The 23,944-nt window shown below is 37.2% G+C and overlaps 1 protein-coding gene across 20 annotated transcripts in view; it reads left to right on the forward strand.

The window, feature by feature from the left end:
- NRXN1 (neurexin 1) overlaps positions 1 to 23,944 on the forward strand; it is a 730,473-nt gene that overhangs the window by 60,489 nt on the left and 646,040 nt on the right. For 13 of the 20 annotated variants that reach the window (XM_056356934.1, XM_056356933.1, XM_056356941.1 and 10 more), the window contains exon 3: positions 20,944 to 20,961. The exons of the other annotated variants lie outside the window; for them this stretch is intronic. In XM_056356934.1, coding sequence (XP_056212909.1) covers positions 20,944 to 20,961 — 18 coding nt within the window. The remainder of the gene's footprint in view (positions 1 to 20,943; positions 20,962 to 23,944) is intronic. 20 annotated transcript variants of the gene reach the window in all.

The raw sequence follows: 23,944 nt of genomic DNA on the forward strand, positions 1-23,944 counted from the left end.
GCGTAGGTATTTTAAGCATCCAGCATGATACATTTCAGCTTATTCAGGACCCTGATGTCCATGAATTACAGGAATGAGCATGGTGGGATGAATTGCAGCTTGATACCTAACAGAATACTGGCCAGAAACAATCTTACCTCTGTTAAAGGTTTCCTTTAATAAAGTGCATAAGGGTGTATGATGTTTTGGAAAACTGCAAGAGGAAGAACATAGTGCCAGGTTTTAAAAACTGCAATAAAGAAAAGTTAAGTCTAGCTTGCCAGGTTAACTTTAGTTCCTGGAAAACTTTGGAATAAATATTCAAGCAAATGATTTGTTAGCAGTTGCAAAGTAAGGAAGAGATAAGTAACAATAGACATGTATTTGTCAGCAATAGATTACATTAAACCAATTCTTCAGCAATTGTTAGAGATTGTCAAGAAGCAGTGGGTGTCATGTATTCTTAGACAAATCTTTAGGCACCGTTTAATATGACATTATCTTAAGCAAGCTAGGAAATCTGGGGCCAGATTAAGTTTTTAAACTGCTGTTAAATTGCATGCAAAGTTGGCTGGATAACTGTGTGAGTTGTCAGTAATTCTCTGTCAAAGTGAAAGGACAAAGCGACCACAGGCATCACTACTGGAACCAATTCTTTGCTACTTTTCGTTAATCAGCCTGGATGGAAAAGCATAGACTATGTTTATTAAATCTGTGATAACACAGAGCTGGGAAACAGAAACAGTATACTCAAGAACAAGGTTTGAATTCAAAAGCAGCTTGACGAATTAGAGAAAAGGACCAAAAAATATGCTAAAACTCTGTGGAAACAAGTGGAAGGTGCTAGGCGTAGGAAGGAATTATGGACAGCAAAAATATGCTGTAGAAAAAAACCTGGTGAAATACTGTTTCTTTGGAAAAGGATCTGTGAGTCTGCATGTATCACATTCTGAACAGGGGTCAGCAAAGCCATGAAGTTGTAAAAACAATCTAAGAACATTTTATCTCTTGTAAACAGAAATAAAGCTTCTAAGACACAGCAAAGTAATTATCCAATTCTGCTCAGTGCTGTACTCCAGGCTGGAATTCTGCATCCAGTTTTGAGCATTGCATTTCACCAACAAAGTAAAGCTATGAAATAGAAAACCGGAAAACTTGGGATTATATACATTACAGGAGAAATGACCAAGGGAGGACCTGATGACAAAGATCAGGTTCATAAAGGGGTGGTATACAAAGGAAAGAAATAATCTGTTCTTCTTTTGCCCATGGTAAATAGGATCAGAAATAATAGGGTTTAATTGCAGCAGTTAAGAAGACTAAATATTAGTAAGAACTTTCCAATGGCAAAAATAGTGAAACACTGAAACACTTGTAATGGGAGTGGGGACGGGAAGACATTAGATAAATACGACCAAGATTGACGTAGACATAGTTTATCCTACACTTAGGCAGAAAAAACATGCCGGATGGTTCTGGGTTTTGTCACAATTACATTGATACATCCAATGAACAGAGTAAGATATCCTGCCTAACAGCTGGTGGCCACAGAATTACATCTTCTGATACAGTAAATGCCAAATATAAAATGTGCATAGCTGTAATAATTCAGTATCTGATTCTTTGACTTCTAATATAAAATATCTTTTGTTTTTAGGTTAGAAATAATGACATTTTTTTCCTTTCTTCCTTACTCCTAATAGTCAGATTGTGGGAAAATTCTACTTGCTTCTGCTTTGACAAACTGCAGGGGGTGAGGGCTTCAGCAGGAGTTTGTTACTGGAAGGAAGAAAGGGACAAATCAAAGGATGGTGCGGTAGAAAAAGTGGAGCCATGGTGCTGTTCTTCTGTAATGATTACAAAATAGGAGAAGAATCAGACAACACAAACCGCATTTCAGTTTGCTTGGTTTGGACCTTACAGGGTCATGAGTAGCCCACGAAGTGACAGAATGAAGTCTGAAACAGCATAAACCTTTAGTGAAACTTTGTTGCTTCTCCTATCTCTGCTTTTTAAATCCTATAGTGAGATAAAGAAGTAGATGAGGAAGTCTAAGCAAACTGTTTGTATTTACCTCTTTCCTGAAGTGGCTTGATGTTTTGGCACGTAATGTTATTGCAATGAATAATATGTGGTGCTTTTGTTGTTCTGGTTGCTTTTTGAAGACCTTGTAGTTTGGACCCAACTGAACTGAATATTTCTCTTCCTTATTTCTCTCCTGAGAAAATTTTTCTGCATATATAACAACATTTCTTCTCTATTACGCTTGATAAGAAGAGATTTTTTAACTTTCCTCTTGGTGGAAAAAAAAGTAAGTCTTCTTTATTTTCTTCTGTTTGCCATTTTGTCCTTCATATTAAATCTACAATTCTTTCTACAGGAGACATAAAGCCAAAAGGGAAAAGGGAAAGTCTGCAATAAACTAAATTGATGCTTGGGAGACAATTCTTAAAAATAAGTTCATATATCTGGGTGCAGAAGATTCTGATCTTTTTCTTGCCCACTTATTGGGAGGGGCAGAGTTGCTTTCTGTTATGACAAAAATTGCAAAAATAGTAGTCTAAATATTACTATTTCTAAAAAAGTATTCTAAACTGAGGAACACCCAGGATTCTTAGAATAAGCAAGCATTTAAGACAATAAATTACTTCCATGGGCACTTTCCCTCCTTACTTTCTTTGCTAAATAAAATAAGGAGGTCACAAATTCTCATCCCATTCAACACTGCATATATTAACAAAGCACAGTTTTAAAATTAAATCCACCATGTAAAATATTGCAAGAATTTTCACAGACATGGTCTAGAGAAGGAGCATTGTACACAATTTAAACAATTCTCTAGTTTCAATAAAATACTATATGGTTCATATGATTCCTATCTGATCTTTCAGAAAAGTTTAAGTCTGGACATCACCTACCTGTAAACAAAATATTGTGTGCCTAAGCCTAGCCAAATCTTCTGTCTTGGCTTTTATTTTTCCTGAATCAAATCAAAATTGCCCTACTGTGTTTTCTTCAGCTCAGCTATGAGTGGAAGAAGACCTAGATGCACAGGTTCAGTTGAATTAAATGACACTCACATGAATCTCGAGCAGCATTTGTGCTTGCATGGAAACATTTGCTACCAAATTTTCTGTCTGCTTCATGGAGGCATTTGTATGTATCAGTCACTGAGGTCCTTCCATGAAAGACACTATAGAATCATGAAGAAGTTTTATGTTTTAATGAAGTATGGTTATTTCATCACTGAGGTAAAAAGATTTATATCTGGAAAGATACGAACTCAGTGCTCAGAGCCTGAGTATACAGAATCAGCTGAAAAGGGGGAGTCATTTTTAGTGATTAAGCTTCAATAATAATAATTTAAAAAAAAGAGCATGAGTCGAATGAGCAAAAATTACCCCTAGGAATAACCAATTCAAGAGGTCTTTTACCCCCAAAACAAAGTACTACATTCACCTGTAAAAGTATAGGTTCACAACAAGATCAAATGGTTTAACACTCTGTGTTATTTACTAACTATAATTATTCTGTGAACTCCACATTGAAGTCATGGTTTATCTGTAGCTGCCTGTAAAGTTCAAGACCCATTTTTCTCTTGAAAGAGAGAATTTGTTTACCAATAGTCTTGTGAACTGCCATTTCCAAAATTTTCATACAATCATAGCTATGTGATTATTTCTTGTGAGGAGTGGTGCACATGTCTTAAGGGATGAAAATGTTTTTTCAGATTCTGATTTTTCAAGGTGCTGTGTAACTCCAGCATGTTTTTTTGAGGGCTGTATGGGGTGTTTTTCATACATATGCAGTATGAGTATGAGTGTGCTAGAGTTCCAGAGTCTACTGAAGAAGATTTTGTACCCCTGTAAAGGAATTTAGCAGCCCTCAAAATCTCTTCAATCCTATGTGTAGCACAATGAACGCAATTGCATATTTTATGTCAGTTCATAAAGGGGTCCTGATCAGCAAGGTAGTGTGTCCTCTTTTACCATACAGTCCATCCATTTCAGTTGTTCAGTTTCTTTACAAATATTTTTTCTCCCTCTCAAATTGCTATTAAATTAGCTGTGTAAAGTTTTGTACACAAACCAATATATAACAGTGACAGGACTTGTTGATACTGCACTGGAAATCAAATTTGGGCATATGGGTTTGTTAATTTCTTAGTGAAAAGATGTGTACTCGCCTAAGCTACTGATCTTTTATCAGTCTTGATTCAGATGAATATCTTTCTAAATCAGTGGGAGATGCTGGTAAAGACTGACATTGATTAATACACACTTACTACTATGCTTTCCATGGCAGAGCAGCCTGCCAGAAAATATATTGCTTTGGAATTGTTTCGAGGTATTATTGCTCGTAAGACCCTCTATAAGTTAATACTGTGTGTTCTGAACCAGCCAAGTGCTTTCTGAACAATTGCATATGAGGTACTGCTTCTCACTGATGAACAGGTGTAATTTTTATTCCTGGGCATCAAAGTCAACCAGTATAACCCTGACTGGTAAACTGACCTCCAGCTTTCTCTTGAGACTATCAATAATTCTCCATGCATTGCACTAGAAGTACAATGAGCAAAGACTTCAAATGGCACAGATAATCACAATCGTGCTCATAGTTTGCAGTAAATATATTCAGGCTATTTTTTGAAGGGGGAAAAAGGCAATTATCCATTTTTTTCTACCTAGGCCTGGAATTAAAACTAATTTTTTAATAGGAGATCTTAAGAACAAAACAGAGGAACCCACTTCGGTATAGCTTCCTTTACATGACCATGAGATACACTCAAAGAGATATACAGGAACATACCTGAAAGAACAGTTCTGTTTCCATTAAATGGCCCCAGTAAATACATTTGTTAAAGAAAAATTGATACAGAAAGAAAAATTAATCAATCACTGCTCTGGGGGGAGAAGTGTCTCCTATGCTTTATAATTGTTCAGAAAATATTTGTGGGAGGAATGACTCCTGGAAAACCTCCCAAGGTCAGTGAGATACATGGTACTGTGCTAAGCTACACTAAATCCTTATGCGCTCAGATTTCCCCCAAAAAATTGCCGTTCTTTTTCTTCTTCTTTTCCCCTTCTTTTTCTTTAAATTCTTTTTCCATTGTTGTTGTTGTTGGTTATCTTCTTCTTTTTCTTCTTCTTCTTCTTTCTCCTCTTCCTCTTCTTCTTCTTTCATTTGCATGTAGTCCATATATTTGCTAAGAAAACTACCAAATTCCAGGAGGACATTTCATATTTACATAAGTGAGTGGAATCACTTTTTTATATATGTAAATGACACCAAAATGTGTGTCACTGTTGCACAAAGATGACTAAGCTCTCTGTGAGAACTTCAGCCTTTAGGGTCCAATCCTGTAATCCAGTCACAAAATTCCTATTGCCCTGAGATTTCCAGTGGGACTTTTATCTCATTTCAGAGAATCATAGCTGCCTTTAGTGCTGCATAGTGAACTTCAGTTTTCCTTTGTACCCACCACAGTTTTCTTCCAGTATGTGTGAGCCCTGTTTTTCAGTTTCTGGAGAAACTGAGTCTTAGAAGGCATGTGTTGTTTCTTCCCAAATTAAATCTGCACTCCATTCTTCACTGAATTCGACTTACGTTCTTTAGTGTTTGTGAATATAGCTATTTTTTACAATATTTTGACAAATGAGAAAAAAAATAGCCAACGCATGAATGAAATCTTTTTTCTTAATGCCTTTCTCCTCTTTTTATGTTCCCAAGTACATGTAATTGAATGATGCAATTCTAAGAGAAGAATTCCAATTTAAAATCTGTTTACAAGGGCTTCAACCAGGGATTTGAACTTGTGTTATAAGGCACTTAGACCAGTCCGCATGTATCTGAAGTAGCTCTCTTGTCTCAGTGGAGATTTACATAACCATATCTTCCATCAGAATCTGCACTTTCCTGTTGCACACTCACTGAAATCAATTTAGATGAAAAATTTATCTGACCTGTTTTAATAACTTTACAATCACAAATCATATCTTAATATGTGGCTATGCAGACATTCACAAATAAAACATATAAAGATGATTTGCCTGTGATAGTATCAACATTTTCTGTGTTGCTTTTATTTCATCTTATAAAATACTGGTTTGGACAAACAGCCTTGACCTAATGTATAATATGCAGCTTGGTGAAGCAATAACTATACACTAGAGATGGCACTAAGCTCATTTTAACTACAACATAAACCCAGATCTTGAAAGCATTGTGGTAACTTCCATTACACTAAAAGCTATTGATTAGAAATGCTTCCCTGGCAGAAAAAGGGGACTCATGAACTCATTATGTTCCAATGATTCACCATGAGATCTCAATGGGAGTTGCACACGCCAAGTAGCAGCACAGCAGATAAACCATGAAAATCAAGGAGCAATCTAGGTCTTATCCGAGCTGTACAAAATAATGAAAAGATTTCTATCCGTCTGAATGGGTTCTAAAGAAGATCCCATTGCGTGTAGTAAGAACTATTCCTGCCCAGTTTTTCTATTCCAGTTGTTATTTACTAGAACTTTGATTGGTTTGATTATTTAAATTGTACACTTCTCATCAGACTACTTGTTACTGAAGATAGAAAAAGCATGTAATGTGGGACATTACGTAAAGGACATGTCCTTTTTCTGTAATTTGATTGTAGTGTTTCTTAGGATACATCTTTTACATGTCTTTTCAATGCATGCAGATATCGTTGACAGAAGATGCAAGAAAGTCATAGCAGCAAAGTTGTTTAAAGTTCACTGCAATGCCCTAACCAGAAGGTGGTGCATTTTAAAAATTTGACCCACAACAGACAATGGTGATACCTCACTAATATTGCAGACTGGATAAAAAATGATAGTTGTCAGTCATGAATGTTAAGACATTCATTCAAAAAGAAGGAAAACATTTGAGACCTTGATATTCTAAACTACTTTTAGAGACGCGTGACTTTTTGGGGAGTGAAAGTTGGATTGTTTCAGTGGAAGTAAAATGAGGTGGTTGTACTACATGCATTACAAGCATGTTTTGGGAAATGTGCTGTGAATTTTTTCCTTTTTCTAAGAAGCAAATGATTTACAAGCGTTAGATGTTCTAGATGTTCTTCATAACAAACACTTAGGGAAGAAGTATGCATTTCTTAAAGCAAAAAGGCATTTGCTATAAGCTGCAAAAAGCAGAATGAAAAAATGGATCAAGCCCATTTTAACTTGTTATATAAAGAGGCTTTGCAAATGAAAATAATTTGAGTTATGTTGTTAGTGGCTTTTGTACATCTTATAATTTTGTTTTGAAACAAACAATGATTACAGAACTGCAGTTCCTTGAAATATCTTCTTTAACCAAAAAAACATACAAGAAATTCAGAATCCTATTCATTGATACTACTTTTTTCAAGTTTATAAGCATCTTCATATGCATTATTCTTTGTTTTGTTGACTTGTAAGGAGATTTCTCCTGAAGTTCAGTGTTATCTATTTCTGTCCCTTGGCATGATACGATGTTTTGGAGAAGTTCGGTGTTGGTGATTTTTTTTTCCTATGTTCATTGTGAAGATGGCTTCTGTTTCGGTTTCTGTATATATTAATAGCTGGACCATAGTGTCATTTATTGTTCACAATGTTGGCTGTATTCATTACATTTATACACATTTAACATTGCATAAGGTATTATTACATAAATGAATGTGCATATGCTTATGTAGTCTATGTATTCAGTATATACTCATAACAATTCCACCTTGTTCAAATATGAGTTTCTCTCTTAGCAGGTGGTTAGTTGCTCAGGTTACTTCTTTATTCTGGAAATGTGATTGAGAAAAAAAATATGCAAGAAATGTTTGTGGTTTGTTTGGGAGTTTTGTTAACTTGATTAAGTGCATAGGTTATGTGATACACTATCCTTACTTTCATGATTATAATTCTGTGAATTTCTTAATGGCATAAATACTCTGCTGGGGAGAAATTTTAATTATCATTTAGATGTAAGAGTGTAGGAGTTTTTCCACTTTGGGAACCTCAAAATTATTCCTCCTCTTAATGAATAAAACCTAGGAAGCAGGTGATTTGTGTGCTCATTTCAATAATAGGCCAGTAATCAAACAAGATTTCTGTTATTCACTAGGATTTACCTTGCAGTGAAGGATTTCCCTTGTAGGACAGTTTACTTAGTCCACTTATTTTTATAATTTTGTTTTAATAATGTAAAAAATATCATTTCATATCATGCTTAGGATGTAACCTCAAAAGAATGGTATCCAAGAAATACATGCAGAACACATTTTAATAAATATATTTTTTCGTATTACTCAACCAATATTATTTATGTCTCCTCAGATATTTTCTTCTATAGGTCTACATTTATATATTCTCCCTGATTTCCTTCTGAATTTCTGTTTGACTCAGTGCCGTGAAAGGTCATTACAACATTCCCCACTGTCCCCTTAATATGTACTACAAGGCAATACACTACAGAGACAACTTTTTGTGAGGAAGTATTATAATTGGTTCTGATAAAGTTTTAACCCAGAAATAGTTCTTCACTAAAAGATACTATTTTGATTTTTCTTGACGCTAACATCTTTGCCATTCTAACAAATTTGCCAGCTATAGAAGCACTGACAATAGAAAAGATGCTTTACCACTTTTTCATCTGCAACGTGCTGCCATGCTGATGTGTTGTGATACATGAATTACAGCATAACTATACAAAAAATAATCTCCACATGGGCTATACTGAAGGTAATGTAGGTTTGAAAAAAATATGTAAAATTATTAAAGATTAGCATCAGAATATATTTCCTAGTAATTTCTTTCAGAAAGGACCAAAGGTAATAAGGAAGACTTCAAGAACTATCCAAGATGACATTATAGTGGGTGTCTGCTGTAGTCCACCTGACCAGGAAGAACAAGTGGATGAGGCCTTCTACAGACAGATAGGAGGAGCTTCACATTTGCAGGCCCTGGTGCTCATGGGGGACTTCAACCACCCTGATGTCTGCTGGAGGGACAACTTAGCAGGATATAAGCAATCCCGGAGGCTCCTGGAGTGAATTGATGAGAACGTCCTCCTCCGAATGACAGCAGAGCCAACAAGGAGAGGCAGTCTGCTGGACCTCATACCAACAAGGAAGGGCTCGCTGGGGATGTGAAGATCAAGGCAGCCGTGGCTGCAGTGATCATGGTGGAGTTCAGGATGCTGAGAGCATGGAGGAAGGTGAGAAACAAGCTCACACTTGCTTTCAGGAGAGCTGACTCTGACCTTTTCAAAGATCTGCTTAGAAGAGTCCCATGGGTTAAGGCCCTGGAGAGAAAAGAGTCCAAGAAAGCCAGTTAATATTTATGGATCACCTCCTCCAAGCACAAGAGACTTCCATCCCAATGAATACGAAGTCAGGCAAAAATGCCAGGGGGCCTCTGTGGATGAGCAAAGAGCTGCTAGTCAAACCCAAACACATAAAGGAAGCACACAAAGGTGGAAACAAGGACAGCTAACCTGAAAACAATACCAAAACATTGTCCTAGCATCCAGGAATGGTTAGGAAAGCTAAAGCTCAGCTGGAATTTATTCTGTCCAGGGATGTCAAAGACAACAAGAAGGGCTACTATAAGTACGTTACTGACAAAAGACAGACCAGGGAAAATGTGGACCCATTGTCAACAAGATGAGGGACCTGGTAACACAGGACATAGAAAAGGTCCTTATTTCCTTCTTTGTTTCAGCCTTTACTGGCAAAACTAGCCTTTAGGATTCCCAGGTCCCAGAGACAAAGGGGAAAGGCTGGAGCAAGGAATATATGCCCTTGGTGGAAAAGAATCAGGTCAGGGAAAAGCTAAGCAAACTGGGAATATGTAAGTCCCTGGGGCCTGATGGGATGCACCCACAAATGCCCAGGGAGCTGTCAGATGTCATTGAGAGGCCACTCTTGATAATCTTTAATCAATCATGACAGATGGGAGAAGTATCCAAAGACTGGAAGAATGGAAATTCACCCCCATCTTCAAGAAGGAGGAGAAGGAGGACCAGGGAACTACAGTCCAATCAGACTCCCTGTGATCCCTGGGAACATGATGGAGCAGCTAATCCTGGAAAACATTTCTAGGCACATAAGGAATAGTCAGCATGGCTTCACCATGGTTAAGTCATACTTGACCAACTTCTAAAACTTCTGTGATGAATTGACTCTCCTGGTAGATGAGAGCAGAGCACTGAATGTTGTCTACCTGGACTTCAGAAAGGCCTTTGACTCTGTCTGCCATAAGATCCTCATAGACAAGCTGCTGTTGTACGGGCTGGATGAGCAGACAAGTGAGGTGGCTGGAAAACTGTCTGAATGGCCCAGCCCCGAGAGTGATGATCAGTGGCAGAAAGTCTACTTGGAGGCCAGTGACTAGCTCTGTACCCCAGGGATGAATACTGGGTCTGATCCTGCTTGACATCTTCATTAATGATCTGGATGATGGGCCAGAGTGTACCCTCAGTAAGGAGAAGAACCCTCAAGCTGTGAGGAGTGGCTGGTACACCAGAAGGTCATGCTGCCATCCAAAGGGACCTTGGCAGGCTGGAGAAATGGACTGACACTAACCTCATGAAATTCAACAAGTGCTAAAGACCTGCCCCTGGGGAAGAACAACTCCCTGCACCCATATATTCTGGGGGACACTCATCTTGGAAGCAACTTTGCAGAAAAGGACCAAAGAGTCCTGGGGGATACCAAGTTGACCATGAGCCAACAACATGCCCTTGGGGCAAAGGAATCTAATGGTATCCTGGGCTGCACTTGGCAAAGCATTGCCAGCAGGTCAGATACTTCCCTTCTACTCAGTGCTGGTGAGGCCACAGCTGGAGCACTGTGTCCAGTTCTGGGCTCCTTAGTGCAAGAGAAACATGGACATACTGGAGAGAGTCCAACCAGGGGCCAAAGATGATGAAGGGACTAAAGCATCTCTCCTATGAGAGTCCCACCTAAGAAAGCTGGGACTGTTTAGCCTGAAAAAGAGGAGGCTCAGGGCAGGTCACGTTAATGTATATAAATACCTGAAGGGAGGGTGCATAGAGGATGGAGCCAGGCTCTTTTCAGTGGTGCTCAGTGACAGCACCAGAGGTAATGGGAACAAACTGAAACACAGGAGGTACTGTCTGAACATCAGGAAACACATTTTTGCTGTGAGGGTGATGAAGCGCTGGCACAACTTGCCCAGAGAGGTTGTGGAGTCTCCAGTGTTGGAGATACTCAAAAGCCATCTGGACACAGTCCTGGACGGTCAGCTCTAGGTGGCCCAGCTTGAGCTGGGAGGTTGGACCAAATGTCCTTCAGAGGTCTTTTCTACCCAAACCATTCTGTGATTCTGTGGTATTGATTAAACTGTTAGGAAGGAAAGAACTAGCTCTTAGTTTGTGTTCATTTTATAGATGTCCCTAAAATGTAACTGTCTTGAAACACCTACTACCGCTAGAAATTTCAATTGTGCAGTTCTGAGATAGGAACAGTCATAGATGAAAAATTAATGTAGCTAGCCATCATATATATACCATCAGGGTTTTGCAAAAGCACATCAGGTACAGTATCTCCTTGCCAGGAGCCACCTTTTTCACCTGTTCTAAACTAAGGCCAGTGATTTTTTTACATCACTTAGTAGCTTTATAAAAGTTACAATATATATTCTTATGCCGATAACTGTTTAACCAATCCATATCAAGAATTGTTGTAAAGCATCTGTTTCCTGATTGCAGTGTGTGCAAGTGCTCTGCACACGTGGGAGCTCAATCCAGGCATGCACACTGCTACAACAAAATATACAGTTGCTCAGTCCCTGTAGAATCTATGGAGGAAACAAGAAGGTGTGTCAATTCTTACTTTAGCTAAGGTTGACCAGAATTTAAGGGAAGAGATGTTGATTTTTTTAAAATTGTAAATTTTCTTGTAATTAGTTTTGTTGTCATTATCTATAACCACTAATTAATCAGAATAACATTCAGCATTAGCGTTGAAATTACTGTAGACTGGTAAAGGAGAAAATTAAGTTCAGTTCTTTAAAAAAAAAAAAAGATAGCTATTTTGTTCTCTCACAGTCACAGATAGCTATGATTAAATTTTAGTTTGATGTCAAATGAAACACTTGGTTACACCATGCTGAATTTCAGAGCACAGCTCTACTCAGTTCAGAGGAATTTCCCATTTAAATGAACAGAAAGTTTGTTCTGTACCATCCTAAAGGCTTCCAAAGGAAGGTTAAGCTCAGTTCACATCCACAAAATGAATTGCAGTAGTAGCCAAGAAAATTTTATGGTGACTAGCTAAATAATTATACAACAAAGTGATTTTGAATATTGCTACTCTGTTTTTGTGCACAGTGTGTCTTCTATAATTTTAGCTGCTAACTTTCAAGAACACTTGATACCAAATTGTCTTCAGCCACCTGTGTTAAAGTCACAGCATCACCGATAGCACATCAACATTCCTCTTTTTTGTAGAAAACCAGCACGTGAATACAGAAATATGGCTAGCTTTGCATGCAGTCCTGTTAATTTTGGTGTTGTACTAGTCTGGGAAGGCACAAATATCCAGGTGCAGAGTCAGGGCCTGAGTGAATATCTCAGATGAGCAGAATGTGCAGTCATGTATCACCCTGTAAGCATTACAAAGCAGAAATATTATATTTACACAGTAGAGATTGTGAAAGTGTAGATAGCTTCCAGTTCAGTATGCGATAAAGAAACAGTAGAAAAGTTTTAGAAAGGATTGCCTAAAAACAATATCCTTCTCATGGACAAAAGATGTGACCTCTGCTCCTTTGAGTCTCCTGCTCGTGTTATCCGCTGGATCATCACCTCTGTAAAGCTGCCATCCAGTTGGAAAATTACTTCTGCCGTTCAACCACTGTGTAGCATTTTTACTCGCTGTCATTTCAGCTAATCCTATGGTATTAATGGCTCTAACGGACCAGTTTTGCTGAAAGGATGGTTGGACAGTGATTTGATTTCTTCTGCTAGTAATCGAGGCCTGATTTTTCAGCCTCTTTTATAGATAAAATTGAATATACAAAGCACAGTGCAACAAAGAATCAGATTTGGGCTAGTTTCTACTCTCATGTGCACCAAAACAAGCACAAATAATTCTGAAAAATCTTAATTCCTCATTTCACAACTGTTTCTTAAAGAAGTTGTTGAAATAAGTTATTTTATAAATTTTTCAAATTCATTTCAGTGCAGGTATTTTTCAAATAGAAATACCTGTGTCACCTTGCATCACTTTTATAGAACATAATCTGTTCTTGCCATTACTGTCTGCCAGCCAGAGTAGTTAATTCTGTATGAAAGGTTTTGATGGGAATATCCTGAAAATATATTTTCATGCATGTAGCCAGCAGGGACAAACAGGAGAAAATACAAAGAAATAATAGTGCTAGGAAGAAAAGAGGAGTTACGGTCATGTAACGTGAACCGTATACAGTCAGTTCTTAATTATAGTTAATCTATCAATTCCCTGTGATAGCAAATAAGACCTCTAGTGATTACAAGGAAAGAGGTCTGAAAGCACAAATCAAAGAGTAGTGTGCAAATCTCAGAAATTTTAAAAGGAAATGGAATGTTTCCAATCCAGAGAAATAGTCCCAGAGGCTAAATGGAAAAAGAGCAGCAGTTCTTAAAAAGGATATGGTAAAATACATAGATTTACACTGTGTTTCATTTTCTGCTTATACATGGAAATTAAAACACTGAGGAGAGACCGTGTTTCTTTGACTTGCCTTCACTTAGATAAATTATTTGTTTCTTCTTTCATTATCTTTATTATTAATATTAATAAATTTAGTTATTAAAAAAACTTTGATTCCACCTTTCTTCCCTGGTTGTGGTTACTGCAGCTGTGACACAGATGCAAGAACACTTGTCCCAGTGACCGATGCAAATTTCTGTAAAACATTGACATATTGCAAGCAGGTCTGAAGTTTAGCACATCTGAGACTAGCCAGACCCATTTTGGAGAAAAAAATTAAATTTAAGAAGGTGACAAAATAAGGCCAAAGTGAAGTTTCTTGGGATTGTAATATAATTAAAAAGCAGTTATTTTTATATCTACATCATGATCTCTCCCCTGAGTCACTCCAAGTTTATTTAGAAATACAGTAAAATTTACTAAAAGGACAAGCAAATTTCAAAAAATGTCAGTTCTAGGAAGCAGTTACGAAAAAGGAGATATAAGAATCAAAGATGTGCTTATTTGTTGACTGCTGTAGCTCCAAAGTTGGTTCAGATGTGTAATATCTAAAAATGTGTGACAGTAAAATAATCATGGATTAATAGCATTAAGCTAAAGCAATGTTGAATAATTTCATGTTTGATACCCTTGTGATGATAAACAATAGAAAAGTGATAAAGCTGTATATGAATCAAACGGCACAGAAGAATTGTTGCCTCAGAAAGAGTATTGATTTAATTATGTCTTGATTTTGATTCTGTTTGTCATCTGCAGACAACTGCAGAGCGTATTGGAAAATATTACAGGGTGTAGAAGTAAATTGGGGGTGTGGGTATTTTCCCACTGGAAATAATAGTAACGATTTACCTGAATGATTCTTTTTCACCCATTATATTTGAATTCTTCATGGGAAACATTTCTAAGTGAGCTCTTTGTGCAAATGGTGCAGAGATTGCTTCTGAGAAAACAATTTGTTTGAACATATTTGTGTTTAACAGGGTGTCAAAGTCTTTGCTGCTTTTTATGCTTGGTTTCTGTTTGGATTTGACTGGAGAAAATTTATAGATTCCTACAAGTTATGGCCAGAATGTACAGCTATGGAAATATTAACCTGCCCTCCTAAATGGCAAAATGCAGAATTTCTTCCAGTGATTCCTACAGTGCAGCCCACAAGCAACGATGGATATACAGTTTCTGTTAGAAAAGGCTCTGTCTTAAGACTTTAGGGAAGAATTTCCCATATTCCCAATGCTTATTTTTGTTGGAAAATTTCATCTTATTTTCAGTTTGAACTTTTCTGACTCTCAATCCCAGCATTTGTCTGGTTGAAAGGATTTCCAGGTATCAAGAATCATTCTCCCGACATTGATAGTTACAAACTGGGTTCAAGACACCTCTTAATCTTTTCTTTGATATATTCAATAGATTGAGCATCTTAGGGCTTTCAGTGTAAGACATGATTGCTGAGTTTTCTCAGGTTTTTAATGCCATGAATGATTGTGGGAAAAGGTGGGGGTTTTTTTCTGAAACCTCTTTCATTTTTCACTTCCTTTTAAGTATATGAGCACTGGAGCTAAACACAGTAATGGTTTTAGTTGCACCACAAAAAGTAATGCCATTTTCTATTTCTGTTCATCATTTCTTTGCCTGTGCATTCAAGACGTGCATTGCCCCTCTTAGCTGCTGCTTCACACCAGGAGATCATCTACAGTAGCTTAACTAAAATGATCTTGTCATTATTCCATTCTCAATGCACTTGGGATATATAGCACTTTATAGAAAAGGTGGCCTCACCTAGAGTAAACTCGTGGTTGTTAGTGGAATTTACAGAGGTGTACTGCATTTGGGCTGATGACTGTCTCGTACAAAACTCACAGAAAGGTCTAATTGTGCCCTAATGATTCTCATTTGGCAGAAAGCCTGGTTCTCTTTTTTGGTCAAGACGGGTCATCTGTGCCCCTGGCAGTATCACACTGTCCTCCTGAGGCTCGTACAGGGCATTCCAGAAAAGAAGGGATCTTCACAGAGTAGTAGACAGAAAATGGAGCTAGAACAGAACCAAATTCCTGTTATTCTGAAATCTCTTCCTTCCACCAAAAAATTGGATAGAGTCCTTGTTATATTATATATCTACCTGCTGACGGGAAAGCCCTCAGCATGGGCCCACCCAAAGCTCTGTGGAGTCTGGGAGAGGCTGTATATTGCCTTCAGACCTGAGAAACATGTGGAAATGTAGGAACTCCTGGGCCCTGTACCCTGGATTCTGGTGGATTTTCAGATTTTGCAGATGAATCCCAAATTTTGTTCTACGAAGCCCAGCTGTAGGAAATGCTGCTTCCCTATTTACTCAATATTCAAGCAGAAGGCTGCAACAGAATCAGAGTTCTGTACTAAGTATCTTTAGAATACATTTCTGATTATTCAAAATTACAGTAAATAATTACAATCAATATTTACAGTGGGTTTCAAAAGTACATTTCAAAAAAATTCAAATAATCCTAATGAAATTTGTCAGATACACAGCACTTGATAAGACCAATGCTAATAGTTGCAGATTTTTAATGAATTGCTTTAGTTCATCATTATTGAGACTATGACTGTTCATGCTTCATAACATACTTTATAACATACTTGATTTTTTCATATCTTTTCCAAATATTTTCTTTTGAACCGCATGTTAAAAAAAAACCAGCTTCTCTAACAAACAATTTGAGAACCCAATGGGACAGGCTAAATAACACTAACCGAGAGATGCTGGGTACGTTCCCATAGAAAAAGCTGTCTCTTAAATGACATTTTCTAGTATAGGATTTTAAATTAGATAAATTTATAGAGACATATACCTATGCATTACTCTTTGGGAAAACAAACTTAAAATATAGTATCTTAAATTTCTACCCATCATTTTTAATGGCAGACACCTGCATGAAGATAAGCTTTATTTCAGGCTACTTCCCTACTATTTGTACTACTGAATATCTTACAAAATTCCAGGAACTATGTCTGTGGTATATTATACCCTTCATTGTTGCCAAATATGATTTTGAACTATAATTTTGATGAGGGGAAAAACCATATAAAAATGCCAACTCTAATATGCTATTTCTTATTATGTTATATCTAGAATGTTATTTCTATAACTTCAAAATACTAATGTACTGTTTCATCTGTTTATCATTAAAATACTGTTCTTATATAATTGTCAAAACAAATATTGTGCTGTGTGGCTAAGGTGTAAATAATCTAGCAGACAAAAAGTGTGTAATAGCAGAAATAACCACAAAACATATAAACAGTCACTTAGTTTTAAAACAAATCAAGGTTTCCATGAAGCATCACCGGATATTAAAATGATTCTTGAATTAATAAAAACATCATGTAAAAAAATGATTCCCATTTTTATATCACTGAATCATGGTAATATGCTAAAATAATTAGAATTGGTTGGGCTTTTGCTGCAAAAAATATGGAGCAGATTCTGCTCTCAGCTCAGTAAGGGCAGTCTGAGACAATTCTTCTGAAGATATTAAGCCAGATTCACAGCCTGTGTAAGTTGTGTAGTTCTGCTGATTTCAACCATGACATGCCGTCAACCGAGTATTTGCCTCAGTACTGAGAGCAGAATTTGGCCAAAGGAATTGGGTTGTAAACACAAAAACCAGCAGTGCAATCATTGTGGAGGCAGGGAGATGGGGGGGGCGGGGGGGGGGGGGGGGGGAAGGTCTAGGAAATAAACATTTGCAGTGGATGAAGACCTGTCTAGTTCTTCAAGCGAGTAGCTTGGTACAATGTGAAAACAGAACTTTTCACATCTACCAGAAGTCAGAGCGCTGAAGAGAAAATTATCTGTCTGGGCAGTCATCCAGTTGCCAGTGGAGGCTGCAAGGCCCTTCTCCTCTGCTCTTGTGTTGACAGTCCCTTTTAGCTCCTGGTCTTGTACTTGGGCTGTGCATCGGTGAAGATCATTGGTATGATCAGCTGGTCTAGAAAAGGCAGAGCCATTCTTTGCCAACGCCTACAGCAGTGAGGAGATGGCACTTTGTGTCTTGAAAGATTCTGGTTCCACTGATGCCAGCAGACCTACTCAGTAGCCTATTGGCTATGTCCTTCAGGGTGGATGGATCAAAATGTGGCTAAATTCAGACTGTAGGTGGCTAAATCATCAGCAATGACAGAAATGTGTAATAAGGGTTTACTGTCTCCAGGTATATAAATTTTACACCAGTGCAATTGTAATGATGTAAATAGTTACCCCTGATATGAATGAGGAAAATTTTGTTCCCTCCAAATTGCAAAATTAAGGTGTTGATAGTATACAAGGTTTTCAAAGAGTTCCCTCCTATTTTTTGGCTTTGGGGTTTTTTTGTTGTTTTTTTGTTGTTGTTTTTTTTCAGTGGCTGGAGTAAGCAAAATTAATAAAAAGCAAAGTTAGAATTTGGGTCTTCTGGCATCTCGGTCTGTGATTAGAAGAACAGACTATGCCAAGAAAATGGCAATCAGGAAAGTCAAGCAAAGTATTAGTGATACAGAAATATATCAACCATCACAAAAAACCACCTTAAATAAATAATAATGCTGAATGCTAATCTAACATTAAAACTTTGTAATGTACCATGAACAAGCTGAACTAATTTTTTTCTTCAATTGTAAAACTGTTTAAGATGGTTTAACTTACCATGACAAAAACATGTGGAGGAATAAATTTTCGTGGCTGTTTACTAGAGCATAGGGGTTTGGCTATATACACTGTTTTATTCACGGAACCGGAATGCAGCACTTTCAATTTTATGTAATTCAAAATATTTTGACAGTTTAACTTACTATCACTTAAAAGTTTAATCAATCAGACATTTAGGGGAAGCTGCTCAGCTAGCATAAATCTTTATGCTTGACAGTCATTACAAAAGACATACCAATCACTGCTACGAACAGGGGCCATGATACAGAACAAAGTACGTTAAACCCTGTAATAAGATGAGTTTAACCATCTGACACTGCCTGTGATGTTTTCAGAACTCTTCCTTTGACTCCATCATGAACAACAGAACTGGCCTTTCAGCAAGTTCATACGTTGGGTTTAAGTACTCATGTCAAGCTAAGTGGAGCCACCAGACAGAATGTCATTGCAGTATTGGTATGGCACCATACCAGCACCCTGGGAACCAGGGCTAGATGAAGGAGCCTGAAGTTATACTACGGTTGAAATAACTGATATATTTTTCATTAAGTTTGGGGGATTTTGTACTTGAACAAAAGAAATTACTATATGCAGTTAAAGGAAGAAGACTCTTCCAGAAGAGTTTAGCTGTAAGTAGCTATTTCTAATAGCCCAAATATCACTGTAATTTACACTGCGTATAGAATATATCTTCATCTTGTGAGAACGTAATATCTTTACTGTGTGAAATCTAGTGTTTTTCATTTTCTCAGTGAACTTTTTTTCGATTTGTTGATCTTCATGTATTTACTCACAACAGGCATACTGCTTTTCATATTTTTTTTCTTTTCAGCCTCTTTCCTAAATGCATGAACCAGTATGTACCCTTTGCACTATCATAACAAACTAAAATTTAAGGCAGTGAGATTTTAGAAGTCTAAATTTGGAGTGTGTGCATGGAAAAGGTGATTTATAATATCTTAAGCCAAATAACTTTCTCTGCTCTGACCTATGAGTATTAGAACTAAAACCTGAGACTTAAACCCTTAATATTCATTGTTTATTATAGCTATTATTTTAAAAGTGGTAAATTTTTCAAATTATGTATTGGAATACTGTCTAGTTATGATGAGATTTTTCAGGGGTTTGTGCCATTAATTTGTAAATGCTTTTCATTATGAAAAGTGACACATTCTGGCAGGAAATGCATAGAAGGTATCATTGAGCCCAGTTCTGTGTAACTCATTATATTGACTCCTTGTTTACAATATATCCAAATTACTTTAGATCGCATTTCTTAACAGTCACATGAAAAGGTATTTTCGTTTAGGAAGACTCCATGAGGTATCACCTGTAATGACAGAACTGGGCTTCAATTTGCAATTGCTTCTGAGTGCTTGCTCCCCAGGAAGAGCTGGTGGAGAAGGCACCAACTGCAGGAAGAGATCTCCTAAGCAGCCAGGCTGCCGCCTTATCACCCATCCCCGTTTCTTTGTTGGTTTCACACAGTCCATCTCCTTGACTTCCGTGTTGTTTTTCCTTTGTTATTTTACCTTTCCCATTTTCTCTCTCCCCTGAGACATCATCTTTGTACTCACTCCTATCCTCTCCTCAGTCAAAATCATAATGGGCAACAGAGGCATATTCCCTCAAAAGCACCGACCCAGCAGAGGAGCTGAGGACTATAGGGACTAGCATGAGTACTAGGACGCTGAGCCTGTTTAAATTCTGTCCACTTCATTAGCTGAGGCTCAGTTCCTAGTCCTCTTTTGCTCTGTAGGCTTTGGGCGAACCTTCCTTCCTGTGCCCCATATTGATGTTGGGGTGGGGATGAAAGGCCAAATCATTGCTTGTTGACAGCAGCTTTTACTTAGGCAAAATGCCCTTTGATCTGATCTGGGGGCAGAGCCCATGCCTGAGATGCTGTGGCCTTTGCTAGCTGGACTAGGCAGAGAACTGATTCATTTTTTTAAGATGTGCAAGTTTCTGATGCTGACAAATGCTGTGGGACACGATCCTACAATTCTGTTATTCCACCCAGTTTAAGTGACAGGTTTTCCACACTGGATTTTGAGATCTGAGCCAATGACCAGAGTGAGTGTCTCAGTAATGAGTGCAGGATCAGCCACGCTGCCTGTAGTAACACCTTCACACCATATTCTAAAACTTAAGTTATCTTGTTCGATCTGTTTAAAATCATCTACTTCATACAGGTCGTTAAGGAAAATTCAGAATGGGAAAGTAGAAGCAAATGAACTTAGAATCCTTATCAGAAATGACTGATGGCTTTAAAATACATAGTTATAAAAGTCTTCCAAGAAGATCCTCTGATTAATGACTAATAGTAATTAAACTTAACAAAGAGCTGCAGTAAATCCTGTAGAATTTTTGCACTGTGGAAACAGTCTTGTTTTATTTCATATCACATAAATTTGGTTAAATAGAGGAAACACTGCTTCCCTGGTGCTTTTGTTTTTCCCTCTGGATTGTAGCAATGGAGCACTTGCATGTTGTGTTTGATGCCTTGCATGATGAAGACATGCAATGGCAAGTTCCAGTCTGCATGCTGCTTAATGAATGTTTTCCTTTTCTCTCCTTCCCTGTTATGTGCTTACAGAAGACAACTATGTGGAAGGTGGGTGCTTTCTACCTTATTTTCCTAAGCTCCTGTTTTTTCCTTCTGTTTAGTGGTTTTTTTCCCCTTCTGCTTAATGTTATAAAAGTACACATATCATTCAGTACGGTAAGTTGCATTTTTTTACCCATAAAGGTATACAAGTTTATTAAATAAATGTGATTTCTTTTTCCATACAGAACACAAGCAAAACTCCATTTTAATCTTGGTCTTATTGGTGTAATTCCAGAATATCCCCACTGAAACAATGGGATTTGTACTGCTGTGACTGACTGACATCACATTTCAAAATCATTCAGGAGATTTGCAGAAGTATTGATTCCTTCTCATGTTCTGTATGAAAAACACAACAAACTATTTGTTTCATTAGTATGGAGCATAAATCCTCATAAGAATGTAATGCATGTTAAATACCTATGTTCTAATTGCTTAGGAAAATGGAAAGCGCTTTTCTCTTTAATACTACAAATCTTGCTTGCTTTAATATCCTGCACAGCACAAAATTTTAGGAAAAAAGTCCTTCTAACTTTTCAACATAATGCACCCTGCCTTTTTGACACGGTGAAAGAAGCAGCATGTGATTTCAATAATAATGTTGGTATGTAATTAAGTCCCTTTAAAGAAAGTATGGCACAGGGCAGTGGAAACTAAAGCACAGTGCCAGCTAGCCTGAATATTGGTAAGTAAGTCTATTAGCTGGTAAAACATTTTGTGTGCATGTATCATAGTTTTAAAGGTACAGAATATGCTTCACAGATCAGTTATTGCTGGGAATCAATACTGTCTTTTTGCTTATAAGCCAAAAGGTGAAGGTGCTTTTTGACGGACAAGTGCTTTTAAAAGTTTCACTGAGCTGAATCTTTGCATACTAAATAAACAATTGTCTATTTGGAAAAAAAATTGTTTATCTATCTAAACTGAGAAATACCTTTTCCCTTTTTTTTTCCAATACTTTAAAACTATTTTTAAATCAAGGACTTTGTAAGCTAACTTATATGCAAAGTGAATGCCCTGGCACAGCTCTGACCCAGGGTCCCATCCTGAGCCACTGCGGAACATGAGTCCACTCGGGATTCAAGGCACTGTGGACCACTGCCTGCCTAGTCAGTGGCAATTTATTGAAAAAGCCTGGAAGTATTGGCACCGCATTTCTCTGTGCTACTGTATTCAAGGGCAAAGAGAGGTGCTCAGATTTAACACATGCACGATGCTGTGCAATTTCCTTAAAATATGTTACCAGTAGGAGAAAGAAATTTTAAACAATTCTGATCTGTCACACACATACATACCAATACCATTTCCTTTGCATTGTGAAACAAGAATGTATTCAACAACACTTGGGGTAGGAATTCTAACTGGAAAACATAAAAGCCTAGAAATAAGTACCTAATTTTATGTTTGATCTGTGTATAAAACTCTTACTGGTGTCAACATGAGTCTCAAATGTGAATTAGGATCAGTATAACTAGATAAGGAGGTGCAATTTCATTTCACCTATTCATTTATGCACAGCAGTACAAGATAAAGCCTGGATAACAGTTAATCCAGGCTTTACCTGAATCTGATTCTTAAAACAGCAACCTTAAATTTATTCCAACACATATCTAGATACTTATGCATACATTAAAGCTACAAAAGATGTATATGTAAAGAATGGAAGGATAGAATGGTGAGTCCAAAGCACAATTTGGAAACCGAGCTATAATTTTTCATCTTTGATTTCTGTGATATCTGAGCATCTCTGTTAAGTTAGGCTACATAAGAAAACAAGGATTTAGTATTTACAGAGTTAATTTTGTACATGTTGCTGGTATGAAAAGACTGTAATTTATTCGTTTTACTAAAATTGTGCTAGGGATGAACATGTTCACCACAGGTTTACCATGTTTAAATTTTGTTTTGGCCTGTGCTCTGCATGGAACTCATGCACCAAATTAAGAAAATACCTTATCTTCATATCTGCTTCCACTGTCCCATCCTGTGCCCCGTAACTCTCTCCTCTCAGAGCCAAGTTCAGTATAAAGATGTCATGGATCACACATGAGGGATTCCTACTAAATATTTAATTCCTAATTCATAAAGAAAAGGGTTTTATCATTCTGCTTATGAAGTAATGGTGCATAAATGAATATTTTCACTGTGTGGTACACCTATACACGGCTGGTTAACGCTGGAACTTCCCCTGACTATCCATTGTGGTATCCTCTATTATTAGCAGACTGTCATTTTGAAAATCTAGCAGCGATTGCTCTCAGGGTAGATTTATCTGTATCATTTTAAACAGTCTGTGGACAGGTACAGTAATAGTAATTCTTCACTCTTCCATAGCCTTCATCCATAGATTGGAAAAATATAAAATAAGTTAAGTATCATTATGTGCTTTCAGCAAGTAAGTGTAAGTAACCTTACTGCTTCACAAATAAAGTAAAATACAGAGTCAAACAAAATACAGTGTCTTGATGACTAGTGCTAAATATTTTAATTGATACTTGTTTGGTTTGAGCAGTGTGTTTTTCACATTTACTTGACTTTTTTAGTTGAACAGTACTGTGAGTGACTCTTAAAAATCAAGTGGTTTCTATGATGTTTTCAAGAGGCGCTTCTGCCATTTACATTTTTTTTCAAATTATATATGAATCATGTATTTACAACTCACCAAGCTCACATATCATTTTAGCAAGAATAGTAGCTCTCAAGCAGCGGTGATCTCTTGAGGCCAGGCTTTTTGTTTAGGCCCTTAGAGCTATAAAGACCATATTTAAATGCAAGTTACTAAGAGATTACCTTCTTTGTGTTCCTGTAGGAGATGTGGCAGCAATTTGCTGCAGACCTTCTAAGAGCTGAAAGAGCTCACTTAAAGAAGCTGCAGAAAAGTAACTATTCTTTTAAAAGAAAAAAAGATGTTGTAACATTCGACTCATTTCACCTTCCCTCTATCAAATACAGTTAAGGCCATGTCAAAAGTCTAACATTTTACTATCGT

This window comes from Falco biarmicus, chromosome 12 (assembly GCF_023638135.1).
Source record: "Falco biarmicus isolate bFalBia1 chromosome 12, bFalBia1.pri, whole genome shotgun sequence".
Lineage (NCBI taxonomy): Eukaryota > Metazoa > Chordata > Aves > Falconiformes > Falconidae > Falco > Falco biarmicus.